The sequence below is a fragment of the Semicossyphus pulcher genome, unplaced genomic scaffold (genome assembly GCF_022749685.1).
Source record: "Semicossyphus pulcher isolate SPU_LCO1_2020_fin unplaced genomic scaffold, fSemPul1.0.p SCAF_1, whole genome shotgun sequence".
NCBI classification, from domain to species: Eukaryota; Metazoa; Chordata; class Actinopteri; order Labriformes; family Labridae; genus Semicossyphus; species Semicossyphus pulcher.
The window spans coordinates 19,475,995-19,490,451 of NW_027211603.1; the positions used below are offsets into that span (position 1 = coordinate 19,475,995).

A 14,457-nucleotide genomic window follows, 5' to 3' on the forward strand; every position below is an offset into this window, starting at 1 on the left:
AGATTGTGTTGATTTTGGCGCCCCCTGTGGACGAAGCCATACCTCATCTCTTTGCTGATCTTGTCCTATACATGCTTAAGTAGTGATTTTTTTTCACAAAAACTCTTTTCCTGCTTTCTTGAACTGTCATATGTATCACTCACTTTAAATGTTTGCCCTGGAAAATGTAAACAAAGGCAGCGTGCAGTTAATCGCTTCATCTGACGCCTACCCCCCACCAGCAGTTTCAGGCATTAAAAGTAACTATATAGAAATAATAAATCTTGTCGCTATGGTGTGGTTTGGTTTTGTAGGTCATATAGAGTAATCAGAATTAATTTCAGTCATTTTTTTTAACCAGCGAAAAACTCCTCATAGGAGCTTTAAACTAATTTAAAATGGTGTAGTTTTATAACACTGCAATATTAAGTTTACTAGTAAAAATAATTCCCCATAAAATGTTGTCAAATATGAGTATAAAGTAAAATACGTCAAATGTGTTTTTTGGTTGAGTAAATAATCTCCACTGCTGCCAAATAATTGAGTAACAGGACGTTGTTTTGGGGGCAGAACCAAATGACATATTGTTAGGAAACTGCGCCATCGTGTGGACATATATGAGAGCTTGTAAACAACTAGCATCCCATTAATCTTTTGAAATGCTCTCTCATCTGCAATTTTTGCTTTGTGTCCAGTATCTTTGTGCTTTTTTTCCAGCACAGATTAATAGCATTATGGCTTAATTCTGATTCAGATTTCCACAAAGCACATGCACGGTCACTGACCATTTTAGCTTGTCCTTCTATCCGATCTGTGGTCAGAAATAGTTCTAATTGTATAATAGCATCCTGCAAACCTTTTTAACGAGGGCTCACAGATAGCAAATGCAAAATCCGCCTGTAGGCTTCAAAAGCACAAAGTGATCGGAATTGAACCCTGCGGTAACCACTTCAGGGGGCGGAGCTTGAAACCTCAGTCCGGAACCGCTCGTGCTCGAATCCACGGTCGCTGGTGAGATCGTCTGATATGGGAAAACGAAATGAGAGTACTGGGTCCCTGTTGAGGAAGTGAGATGATAACATAAAGGAACCTCGACTAAATAATTTCCCTGTTGATTCTTTCACTGGACTGCAATGCCGCCACAGCGAGTGTTCACCCTGCCGAGGCAACAATCCCTGCTGCTGCCTGCAGTCATCAATCCGTTTGTGCAAGACACCAAACTCACCAAAGCTGCTATAATTAAAGTGAGTATCGCATTCACTAACAGTGGTCATGCTAAGGCAAGCTTTTGAGGAATAACGTTATTTAGTGTCATCGCTTTGGGCAACACGGCTCACAAACAGGCAGTGTTTGAGCTGATGTGAGATTACACACACAGGCTGCTGCTGTGTAACCACGGCCTGTATAATCTGCAGCGAGGCTTTGACAATCGGCTTGCACAGCCTCGTTATGTGCAACACAAACAATGAGAACCGTTGTGTGTTTTCTAGAAAGCTTCCCAGTGATGTGGATTTAAATACTCGTGCATATTTCTGCTCTGAGGAGCGTCAATAGCAAGTCTGCCAGCAGACTTCCCTTTATGGTAAAGGCCTGCATCTCATCTGTATGTGTCCCTCTCCATGCAGTGTGTCCTACAGGGAATCTTCCTGGTCCCTGTTCGAGCCATCCTCATCTCCCTGGTTCTCATGGTGACATGGCCAGTGTCTCTCTTAATCACATTCAACTATCCTCTGAAAGGAGCTGTGGAGCCAATGAGAGGATGGAGACGGTAATCAAGATGCAAACACGATCCCACTGCAACACAGGCTCCATCATGGCTACCTACACCAAAAGGGAACTAGACTACTTAAATAGTAACCTCTGACATTATTTTTCACTACTGTCCAATTCAGGGCATGTAAACATTAGTATTAGTGAACGAATACAGTAAGATTGGATACAATTATAGTGAACAGTTAGTGTTACTAGAGCCAGAAGCAGCAGAAACATTGTTTCTGGGTGGTAACACACAGCAAAGGCAGCATATTCTCAAAATAATAGTTCCTGACAGGACTTGAAGAATGTGCTGCAGCCTCACTACTGCCGAATCATGCCTCTCTAGATCATATCTGCACCGCAAGCATTACTTCAGCCCACTTCTGAGAAAGGGAAGAGTCACTGGTGTTAGTCGCCTTAATAAAAGGAACTTTAATGTGATTTCTAAACAGTCAAAACAAATTGTCCTCATCTGATTGTTAATATCTGATGCAGCTGAATAAAATTGGACATTATATGTTTAACAACATAATAAATGTAAAATATTTAGTAATGTGATTGTAGATCCAAACAGGGTGCAGCATTTTAAAGATTTCACTTGTGCAAATAGTAGCAGCTGCATACACAGTTGTACAGATAAGATATGAATTCCTGTCAGCTTAGACCACAGCTTGATTATAACTTGGGGTCCGGTGCAAACCAGAGAAGCTTATCTTTTCAGCCTTTCAAGTTCACCTAGTTATTGATTTGCTGTAAAGGGACTCAGGTATTCTCAGGGCAGTTAAAAGCAATAAAACTGAGGTTTTGCTGTGAAAAATAATAAGGAACTGTGCCTGAGAATCAGGGAGAGAGAGAGTTCCCCTGTGTCCCAACAGTTGTAACCAGCCCTGCTCAAGTCAATTGTGTAAAGCCAAAAAGTAAAGTTGCGTGCTCCTTGTCCAGTCCATTATGGTGACAAAGACAGTTAATAAGATATTGTACATAAAACCAGAGTTTAAAGACCAGTTTGTTCTGCCCTGGTGTTAGAGAGGTGGTTAACTCTAATTGTAACCCTGTGTGCTGCTCTTGGTCTATGTGTGACTACTGCATATTTAAGAAGACAATACCTTGGCAATAATAACAAGAGCTGATTACCTGATAGTATATCAAAGTGATGATGATGCTTTGTATTCATACAGGACACGGTCTGCTCTGAAAGTGAGTTACACTGTTAAAGGATTTGTGTCCAATTGAAAGGATAAATGAAAGCTGCTTTAAATATTTAGAGGTTTAAACACTATTGGAAAAAAAACGTCTTAAAAAATCCACGACCATTCATCATTTAGTTCAGTCTTTTCTATGACTTTCTAACCTTTTTTGACTTTGAGGAAGTATTTGGTAGTTTAGTTATTTGTAACTTTAGGGGGACAGGAAGTTGGTGAGCAAATGGTGCAACTTCCCGTTATCAGAACCCTTTTTCCCTCGGTACAAAATAGCCCTGGAGTTTGTTATGGTTGATGAAGAAAGTCTAATGTTAAGGTCATCCTCAGGTTCATGTGTCGGAACGTGATGGCCGCCTTGGGGAGGGCGTACTACTTCTGCATGGGCTTCAGAGTGGTGGTTAAGGGCAAGCAGGTCAGCAGCAGTGAGGCCCCCATCCTGGCCGTGGCCCCCCACTCCACCTTCTTTGATGGGATCGTGTGCATTGTTGCAGGCCTGCCCTCCACCGTCTCCCGAGTTGAGAACCTGGCTACGCCCATCTTTGGCAGTAAGATTATTTTCCTTTGCTTTGTTGTTTAAGTACAGGGTTGTAGGGGACTATGTGTTAATGCGCCTTTTCCTGTTCACTCAACCTCGAGTATGTGTGAACTTGTGAAATACACAAGAGTGTGAAATGTGTACGTCATTCAGTTATTTTGGTTTAACTTCCTCATTTAGAACATCATGTAGAAGTCCTACTGACAGTGGCCCTTGACAATCTGATACTATAACATTTAATAATTTGCTTTGTGAAGTGTGAGAGTGTGCTGTTCGTCTTTGTGATAAGAATGACTCCACAGAGCTTATGTTATTACCAGCTGCCACACAACACAGATCCCATCAGTAAGGTGGTATTAAATGAAAAGGTCTGATAAAGCCATGTAATTAACCAAGGCCTGTACATGAAATAATTAGTGGAAAATATGACATAAAACGATAAGTATTTTCTCTACTTTATTGTGTTGTTTTTCCTTCCTCTCTGCAGGGTTTGTGCGCTGCCTTCAGCCTGTGCTGGTGTCCAGAAAGGACCCGGACTCCAGGAAGAACACAATCCAAGAGATTGAAAGCAGAGCCAAGTCAGGCGGCAACTGGCCACAGGTCTGTCACAGCATCAACAAACAACATCCAAAGCAAAAATGCACCGAATATTGACCTGGTTTCATAACTGCTAATAACTCTAAGCTTGTCATCTGAGAAAACCCCAAGAGCTGTAACTCAGGATGTCTGCTCTTCCTGTTTCAGCATAGAGGATGGGGAACCAGCATAAGGTTGCATGTTGCAAGTTTCAACATTCCCTAATGATGCTTTGTTCCTCAGGTCCTGATATTTCCAGAGGGAACGTGTACAAACCGTTCATGTCTAATCACTTTCAAACAAGGTGAGATATGAAGTGAAAATTCTGTGTAGTCTTAATGTGAATACTTTTTGTTTTGTATCTAAATGTCTTAAATAAAAGTAAAAAGTTAGCAGACTTTTAAGGAAAATACCAAAACAAGAAACAACTATTTAATAAAAGCTCTCTGTTGCTTATATCACACATAGCTTTTTTGCCTGATAGTCGAATGCACTGAACAGAAAGGCTGCAAAACAGAAACTTCACTGAGCTGTGGTTTGTGCATTCACTTGTTGATGGCTTATGTTTTGATATTCAAACATGAGACAACCATTCGGCTTTCATTCTCTCACTATGATGATCAAAGGGTCACCGCATGCTTACTCTCATACTCTCCACCTCTAGGTGCCTTTATCCCAGGGGTCCCTGTGCAGCCTGTGCTTATGAGATATCCCAACAAACTGGTGAGTTACTGTGATTGGGATACAACATTAATACTTGTTCGCTTGGGAGCAAACGTCGCAGAGGACACGCTGTACTGTGCTAGCTTGCACAGAAGACAGTAAGAGTACATTTGTAGAGGTAGAGCCAATGACGAAATGCAGTGCTCTTAGGGTTCAGTGCATGCACTGACAGGACTAATTTAAAAGTTTCATCCAAGAAAAAGTTCATTGACTTATCAGTAATTGCACATCTGTACATTTGCCATTTTAGTTCTGATGAATTTTGCTGACTGAACTGAAAGAAGACAGAAAGAGAGAGACTGATTTGCTGTATCACACAATAACATGTATTATAAAACATTCCTTCCCAGTGTTAATGTTTTATGAACGTCTATGCACTTTTCTCCTCCAGGATACAGTGTCTTGGACTTGGCAGGGCTTCAGCTCGTAAGTATGCTTTCAACACTTGTTTATCTTTCGACGGCTCTTACGTTTCACCTCTGGTATGCATGTTTGGTGAAAGTGGTGTCTGCTGCTACTCTTGACAGGACAATAAACTAGATTATAACACAATAACAGCAACATTATTGCTTTGCATTTCCACAACTGTTGGATTAAAATGTTACTGACTGCCCTGCTTGTGTTTTGTGTAGGTGGACACTGCTGCTTTTGACTCTGAGCCAGATGTACACAACGGTAGAGATAGAGGTAACAGGCATCCCCATTTAAAGGCAAAAATACTGCAAACTATTTGTGTACTTTTAGGCATTACTTAATGCTTTGCTAGATTGTATAAAACAAAAAAGGATGTAAAGAAATTCCAAAACTAAGTATGTAACCTTTGTGACCTTTTTCAGCAATTTCACAATCACATTTTTCTTTCAGTTCCTGCCGCCACATATCCCCGCAGAGGATGAGAAGAAAACCCCGCCACTGTTTGCGAGCAGAGTGCGAGACACTATGGCCAAGTAAGTACTCATTAAACTTAAAGGTGCATGCAAAAGTATATATGCTTCTACAAGGAATAAATACAATGGTTATCACATAAGGAGTGTGTGTAAGTTGGTGAGAAAATTGTGTGATGTTTGGTGGGAAGTATCGTGTTTAATATGGTGGCGAAAGTTTAAATACAACCAATAATTTTGCATTTTTTAACTGATACTACAACAGCATTAGTGTACAGTTAATTTGGTTATCGCACTCTTTTGATCCATGTTACATTTGCATGTCTTCCTGGCCTTCTTTGTCCAGCTCTTTGGATCTTAAGCAAATTAACTGTGTGCTGTTTATGCAAAACTGTCTGCTTTCAGGGCTTTGGGAGTCCCAGTGACTGATCACACATATGAAGACTGCCGCTTGATGATTTCAGCTGGCGAGCTCACGCTGCCCATGGAGGCCGGCCTGGTCGAGTTCACCAAAATCAGCCGTAAACTCAAGTAAGCACGTTCACTATCATAAAGTGTTGCCATGGTCAGGCAGGGAGTTAAACAATAATAAATCTGTCTGCTTGTGCCCTGCTCCCTCAGTCTGAAGTGGGACAACATGAGGAAGGAGCTGGAGAGCTTTGCAGCCAGGGCCAGCTCCTGTAAAGGAGGCCGGATCACCATCGAGGAGTTTGCCAGATTCCTGAAGCTACCTGTCAGCCCCGCCCTCGAGGAGCTCTTTGCTCTGTTTGACAGAGTAAGAGACGAGTTTATGAAATATTTAGACTTTGTATAAACACTGAGTAGGACTGTTTCGAATGATGATGCATCAGAGCCAGTTCCTTCTGTGCCAAAGGAACTTACGTATTCAATCAAGTAGGAAATGCACCATTAATATATTAAGTGAGAACAGGATGTGCAACAATCTTATTATTCAATTAACGGAATGATCTTAATATAAAAACAGCTTGTTTTTATGTACAAGCTGCTCTAAGCCAATTCCCCCCAGTGGGATTGATAAAGGTATTTATTGAGATATTGATTGCATATCTTGTGATCCACTAAAAGTAAAATTGGGAGGCGATCGTGGTGCGGGTTCAGGATTTATTCAGCCTGGAAGAGGAAACTAGTTTGGCCGTCTTCCCTGGTATGTCTGCCAGAGGTTTGAGTGGGAAGAGTAGCACTAAGAGCACAATAACAACCTCTAACATCCAGTTTAATGAGTATCCTTTTCCTCAGTAGACATACGCCTCTCAATTTTCCAGTAATAAAGAATAGCAATTATTATAAATCAGTTGTAACATAATACATTTACTCTATATAGCCTCTTTACTAATATTATATAATATTCTTCAGTTATAATATTAAGTATGTTTATTGCTGCCACTTTGACCCTGTCCAGAACGGAGATGGCACCATAGACTTCAGAGAGTACGTCATCGGTGTGACCATCTTGTGTCGACCTGCAAACACCGAAGATGTTCTTCGACTGGCTTTCCAGGTATGACAGAAATATTGTGACACAGCTGCTCTCCTACTCAGGTGTGAACGATATACAGAACTGTGTACTGAATACAAATACACAGAATGTATATGGTCGTATCCACTTACATATGATTCAAAGACATTTCTGTAACCCTGTAACTACAACTTTGACCAATTTTGTGTCTTTATCTACAACATAATGTGTTTTCTTTTATGTCATGCATATATTACACATCTTTTGTGTATAAATATGAAAATTACAATGAAAATAAGCAGCAAAGCAGCAAGACAAGGCACTAAATCCAAGCCAGACCAGCCCGCCCTGTCTGTTGATACAACAGCAGACAGCAGCAGCCGTACTGTAGGAGGAACAGAGGCAGCCTTCACAAGGGCTTGGATAATGTCAAGTTAACAATGTGTGTCTGTTGTGGAAAACATGGAGTCACTTTGCTGCCCATAAGGACAAATGTGATTTCGGACAAACTGTTCTTTTGTTTATTTAATATGGCTGAAAAGTTACTTTTTTTCCCTCTAATTTAGCAAAAACACAATGTTCTGTAACCCCCTTTTTTTAACCCACCTACACATTTCCACACTTACATAACCTTTATTCTCTTAAACATGCGAACACGGGAAACTGAAATGCGTATTTCTCTATTTGCGTCCTCTCCCGCGCAGCTGTTCGATACAGACGAGGATGAGAAAATCACCAGAGAGGAGTTTACTTGTCTGCTTCGCTCAGCTCTGGGTGTGTCCAATCTAAACATGGCGAAGCTTTTCAAGGAGATTGATGCTGACGGCTCTGGTTTCATCACCTTCAGTGAGTAGACTCTGCCTAAAGATAAATGTTAACCTCCTTTTGTATTTGAGCAGGATATTATAGAATGGGACGTTACATCTTTACAGTATTACATCAAATTTTTTACTTCCCTCTGTCTCCTCATGCTTTTCTCTGTGTCCCTCAGGTGAATTTCAAGCCTTTGCCACGTCCCACCCCGAGTACGCTAAGCTCTTCACCACCTACCTGGAGCTTCAGAGATACCAAGCGATCCAGGAGGCGTGTCCCGGTGATCTCCAACTGTCCGGTCAGGCCACTTCAGAGGAAAATCAGGAAGACAGCACCTCCGACAAGAAAGACGACTGAGAATGAGGATGATGATGAACTCTCTGTGACTTCACTGAGAGACAGAACACTGTATCCACTGCACTGAGAAGGGAAATGTGACATCTGCCCTCAAACAACGTTGAGCAAAATCAAGTCATCTGCCGCAGCAGAGCCATATTATAGGTCATGTGCTTGCCTTTTTATAGATGGTTTTTAGAGTGCTACCATTAAATTTTAGTGCCTTATAGAGATTTTAAAGAACATTTTCCCCAAGTCACTGCGCACAAATGCAGTTTTTCATCCTCACATTCTTGATTGTGTGTGTTTTGGTGTGTCTACGAAAACAAAAAAACCGAATGAAAAGCTCGTAATAAGATGAAAACATGTCAGAACTCACATGGGCGCTCATCAGTGTTGGACTGTAAACCCTGCAATATATAGATTTCTAATGTTAGTGACAGTGTTTTATGATGTATTCGATATTTTCTCCGGCTCACTGTAAACTGCCACACCATGTGTCTGCCTTGGATCATCACCCTGTACCCTGAGCTTACCCTCGCTTGGACTGAGATGAACGTTGTTTTGTGTATCTCTCTTTTGTCTTTGTTGTAAATGAGTGAAAAAAATTGCCAAACCGACACCTTTTTAAATATAAGCAAACAGTCCTCGTGCTTCTGTGTTGCAGTATAATTAGTGTACAGTAAGCTTTATTAAGATCTTTCCAATCTGGCAACCCACGGATGTTCTGTATTAAAACTATGTCTACGAAGAGCATACATGCTGCGCATTACACTTTTTTTCCAGCGCTCAGGGACACAGACCTTGTAAGACGGCTGTATAATTAGCCAGAGGTTTGCTTTGCATGTGTATCTATTTGCATTTCTACTGAAGACTGTTGTTGCTGAGACAGCAGCACGTCGACGCAGTTTTAAGTTTACTAAAGCAAATGAACCACTGAAAATAGGGCAATTTGTGAGCAAAAAGCCAACAGTGCTTCTTCACAACAGCATATTCCAGCGGGGTATGCTTCACATTAACTAGCGGCACTGGTTTTTATTTAGCATTGCAATTATGTGATGTTTTTTTTTTCTTTTTTGTTAACACTGCAAAATTTGCTTTGTAAAATAAAACAAGAATACAATTCCAAGTCTTGTACGTGTTATTAAGAGTTACCACTGAGGGAACTTGTAATGACTTTCTTAGACTTTATGTTAATAATGAGGCAGCTGTGGCTGTGCATGCTGCGCTCTAAACGCCCACCAGAGGGCAGCAGTTACCTATTCCATTTACATTGGGATTTTGTGCGCGTTTGTGACATCTGTGAGGACCAGTTTGATTTTTGAATCTGTTATGTTGGTCTGCGCTATAAAGAAAAGGATGTATAAGGGTGAAGGAATACACAGCGTAAAATAACCACCCTTTAAGACCAACACACATCCTTACTTTGGGATATTCTTTACTGAGGATTATTGAGGTTTTGTTAAGTTATTCTTTATTTTTTCCTGGCTTAATTTAGGATCATGACTCTGAGCGTGAACCATTAATTGTGCTAAGCGTATATTTATTGCAATGGAGTTTAATCTTGAGGGAATTCCAGCACTAGATCATAAAATAAAACCTGATTTACCGTTGTCTGTCATACATGCAGAATAATGAACATTTTCAAACACACATCAATCTTTTCAAAGTTCTCTTGTTAAAAGTAGAGAAAACATTGGCAATATCTTAAATGAATAATTGCTGTGTGCAGTAATTGTTTGCTTTGTCTGCACTGCAGAATGGTGTGTGGTCCATGTCTTCATTTGGCCGTACCTGTTTTCTCTTTAAGGCTGGGAAAAAGCTTGGATCCACAGATACTGAGGGGAGCATTTATAATTTATCTCTATGTGTAAAAGACTGAATGACTCCTTACCATGTTATATTCTTGTCTTTGATTCTTCGTGTATCTGCTCATATGTTCTCTTAATATCATTTCTCAGAGAATTTGTTTCAATTTCCTGTAAAGTTCATTAACAAAATAAAAGTATAAAACACATTTTCATCACATAGTCTCTTCTCTTTGTTACACCTATGTTATCCACCTGCTCATTGGGGAGCATTGTTTTAAAGTGCAGAAACCATTCATCCATGTTCTAGCTGATCTGTGAGGACGCCATGGTGCTAATACAAACCCTGTGTATGCTGTTCTACATAGAGTTTAGGTGAATGTGCTCACACAGACACACACACACACGCACTTCTGGCTCCTTACACACAGAGGAGGCTGAAATGAATGATTGAGAGCGGGTCGCTTCATTAAATGCCCGCTGTTAGACAAACTGTGATTACCAGCTGTTATTTCCACCTTCAATTTGTTTTAACCTTTTCAAACGTACAGAGGCTCATTTCATTTTAATCAAAATTGATGAGATGGCATGGAATCAATTAAATCACATTGTCTCTGTGCTTGCAGTGTGACTCCATCCTTACCCACAGCTCCGACTACTCCTCTCTGGTCCCACCACCCCTCCATCCTCCCCTCTTTACTCTGCATGGCTGTTGTATATTGCTGTATCCATTTCAGCCCTGCCTAGGGGCTGATCCTGTCACAGCAGATTGCAGGAGATACGTGTTGCTAATCGAATTTTGTCTCCTCCGGACCTGAGTGAGTGAGCGGCCTCTGTTTGTGGACCCGAGCTGGACACAGGCCTCGTACGGATGGGGGACTGGCCGTGCCCGGCTGGAAGGAAAGGTCAGGACTGACAGGCCTCGCTGGTAAATTGATGTGACACTACTGGGTGCCTCCATTTAACCAGGTAGACCGGCTTTCTCCGGCGGATTTAGGATGAGTCCCAGCTGAGTTCCACTGCACCAGTCAGCCATGTTTTTCTAAAACTTTAAGACTATTTTATCTTTTGTATAAAGCGATGGCGGCTTTGACTCATAGACGGGAAACACTGTTTTTAGAGACATTTTTATACATTACAAATTAAAATTAATGCTCCCATCCATTTAGATTATAAAAACATTTAACATCTAACAGCATAAACAGACATCGCCTGTGCTGCAAGTGTTTTCAGCCTGGCTACAAAAACACATTAAGACAAATGGATTTATCATCAGTGCAATCGTTCAACAGACTATTTAAAAAACAGTACGGATATTTTAGAAATGTTACATAAGAGGAAGAATTCTTTGCTATGTTGGCTTTATGTTCCTGTAGAATAGATCTTCCTGCTTATAACAACAGGATACCTGGGTGTGTATACACTTTGGTGACCCTCCTTTGTCCTGCATGACGAACATGGATGTATGGTTTTAAACATTCGGAGCAGCCTGCATTTACATTAGCCGACAGGTTTTTAACAGTGCTGGAACGAGGACTGAAACAAGCACTTATTCCCTGCACTGCTTTGGAGCACGATGTAAGATGGACACAATGCTTTGTCTGCTCACAGATAAGGCCTTTGTGCTTCTGCTCAGTGCAAAAAGTCCCATCAACTATAAAAAAGATGTTACTAGTGTGGAATTTTACACATTCATGCTCACACACCCAGAAATCGCACACACCGTGCGCCACCTTTGACTCCTGCAGGGTCGGGCCTGGCAAGCCGTCTCCTGCAGCTCCTCGGGGAGTTCCTCCAAACCTCATTGTTATGTTTCCTTATCGCACCAGATGACACCTTGTTGATCTTCTCTCTGCTATTATTCTCTCAGGAAAGTGATTGTTCTTCATTTCCTGTGTGATGGTTTAGAGAAACAGTCAAGGTCCCACTGAGGGCAATGTTTTGGGGGGAACCGCATAAACCATCTTCGGTCCAATGCCGGTGTCTGCACCACAGGTTTCCTTCTTCTGTATTTTGGTTGGTTCACATCAGCGTTTGATTCGTTTCCAGATGGTTCTTTTGGAAGATGGGCAACAAATTTTCCTGTGAAACATTCAAGGACGGGTCAGTGCGATGTTGCTGAAAAGTCTTTTGTCTTTTACTTGTCAGTGAGCGTGTCCAAAAAAGGTGTGGAATTGTTTATATGCGTCAAAGAAATACAGACTAATTCTCCTGGAGAATGTGTGTGAAGTTTCTCTTTTTATCTCTCTGAACAAAAGAGACAGTATGACGCTTTGCAGTGTTTATGTCTCTGCGTGTCTTATGCAACAGTTATGCAAGAGAAAATGAAAAATGTATATGTAATGTTAGAAAAGTTAGTCTGGGTCTAATCTTTAGTCTGGATCTTACTGAGAGACTTTTAATCCATCACACTTTCTTTTCTTTCTTTTTTCATGCACTCTCACGGTTCAAACAGAATTCATGCCAATCCTCGTGCTGTCAAGCCTCCCTTTTTGTGCCCCCTAATTACCACCCATTCAAACTCAACCTGTGTGCGCCCCCTATTGTGTTCTTCATTCACCAGTCGCTCTGGGATTGAAAGGGTGTGACCCTCTAAAAGATAAAGTCTTTGATGTATAGATGAAGGAGACGGACAAAATAACTGGTTATTATTTTAAGCATTTTGCGGACAATGGCATCGCATTCTTACAAGTCTATTCTGGAGTGTCAGTGTTGGCTTAAGCTCGAGACACGGTGCTGCTGAGGAGCTCGTTTTACTGGCCTGCGCCTCTTGGTGTTGGATGTACACCACATTTTCCCAGATGTGCTGTGTGAAGCTGGAAAAACGTTCCTGAGCCGTGCTGCTACTTCTACACACCGAATGTATACAACATGTAGGGAGTAAGACTTAACATAGCTGAGGTGCTTAAATCTTTACAGATACTTGTAAAGCCCGGAGAGTAGAGCTTAATGACACTCCTCCTTTTGTGAGGCTTGGAGAGATTTAAACCAGAGACTTTTAATGGGGTGCAGAACAAAACAAACCCCACTCACTGCTAATACCACGACCTGACTATAACGTGGCCAGCGACCTGCGGCTATAAGTCTCAGAGATGACAAAACAAGAAATGCAATCATTTTATTTATGAGGAAAAAGCTCCTCAATGTCAAAATGTCACTTTTTCAATGAAGTGCTTTTTAAAGTGTCCAATCCTGGGTCGCACATTTAGAGCTTAATCTGGAAAGTAGCAGTTAAGTTGTGTCGTAAAACATGCAATAAAGGCGCTTTGTTATGATGGAGGGTTGACACTAATGGCAGAGTTAGAAGGCTTTACTGAGACGGAAACTGTGAGGTCACATAAATAGTCGGAGAAGGTGGGTGAAAGGTTATGATGCGGGCCGCATGTTTGAGTGTATGTGGCAGGTTTACATGATAATAGTTTCTATGTAATGCAAAGAAGAAGCAAAAGAAGAAGCAAGTGAAAGAACGGAAAGGAAAAGATCTTTGCTGTGACCCTTACCAAATGCATGGGGTAAATCCAGAGGGTCATACTGTGACTGCTGAGAGGCTGTGTCTTCTTTCATTAGCTTCTAATGCTGAGGTCAACATGGGAGAGCCCCAACCAAGACAAGGGAGGGCTCAGGAGATACGCATGGAGGCAGGATGATGGAGGTAAAAGGTGAAGAATGATGTCATTTTGCCTCAAGCGCAACATTCAGATTCACTTTCTTTTTGGAATTTGGATTCTTAAAAATGTTACCGACAAGATGCACCTGTTTTATATCTCTTCTGAGGTCCCTCAAGAGAGACTTTTCCATCCAACTCTGGTACGTCTTTGGAAACACGCTCCCCACCATTCACAATCGGGATGTTAACACGCACAATTTGCTCCTTCTTACAGATACCTGAAAAATACAAAACAAAGTGCAAAAGAAAAGAACTAATTCCAGAGACAACAACAGTAATAACATGTTATCCGTCCTTGTTACCTGTTCCTTTGCTTTACCATCACTGCAGTTATTCAATCATCAAAGATGAAACGCCCCCAAAACCAGCCCTATTAGGCTTTTATAAAACAAGCTCTGGGGAGCAAACAGGACATTCATTGACTTTAATGGGATGAACTGATCAACCATATCTAATAGAAATCATTGCCACAGGCAAAAGCTGCTGTAGAATTGAATTACAAATAGAACACAATGCTTTTATGGCTTCTAAGAAAACTGTAATTCAATCAGTTTGGTACAGAGAAGAAACAGATAAAAGTCCAAATTCAAACATTAAAAAAGTTTTGCTGTCTGTGACATCTGAGCGCCGATATAAAGCTGAAGGTAGTGATCCAACGTGTACTGTAAAATGTTAAATCAACGCACCGGTCTGAAAAGTAAA

General features: G+C 41.1%; 1 protein-coding gene across 1 annotated transcript; it reads left to right on the forward strand.

Moving 5' to 3' along the window:
- Nucleotides 1-965: 965 nt before the first annotated feature.
- On the forward strand, nucleotides 966-9,409 carry lpcat2 (lysophosphatidylcholine acyltransferase 2). Its single transcript, XM_069662980.1, has 14 exons — nucleotides 966-1,223; nucleotides 1,605-1,747; nucleotides 3,264-3,481; nucleotides 3,959-4,071; nucleotides 4,291-4,351; nucleotides 4,712-4,770; nucleotides 5,162-5,196; nucleotides 5,403-5,457; nucleotides 5,635-5,717; nucleotides 6,060-6,185; nucleotides 6,276-6,429; nucleotides 7,075-7,173; nucleotides 7,836-7,977; nucleotides 8,123-9,409. Exons 1-14 carry the CDS (start codon nucleotides 1,113-1,115, stop codon nucleotides 8,299-8,301), a joined length of 1,578 nt encoding a protein of 525 aa, XP_069519081.1. The 5' UTR covers nucleotides 966-1,112; the 3' UTR covers nucleotides 8,302-9,409.
- Nucleotides 9,410-14,457: the final 5,048 nt, after the last annotated feature.

What these genes read in the sequence shown, in the direction of transcription:
- lpcat2 (XM_069662980.1), top strand. Translation starts at nt 1,113, where the DNA reads ATGCCGCCACAGCGAGTGTTCACCCTGCCGAGGCAACAATCCCTGCTG. An exon ending in TCTAATCACTTTCAAACAAG is followed by an intron (nt 4,352 to 4,711) that starts GTGAGATATGAA and finishes CTCCACCTCTAG; the next exon opens with GTGCCTTTATCCCAGGGGTC. An exon ending in TCTTTGCTCTGTTTGACAGA is followed by an intron (nt 6,430 to 7,074) that starts GTAAGAGACGAG and finishes GACCCTGTCCAG; the next exon opens with AACGGAGATGGCACCATAGA.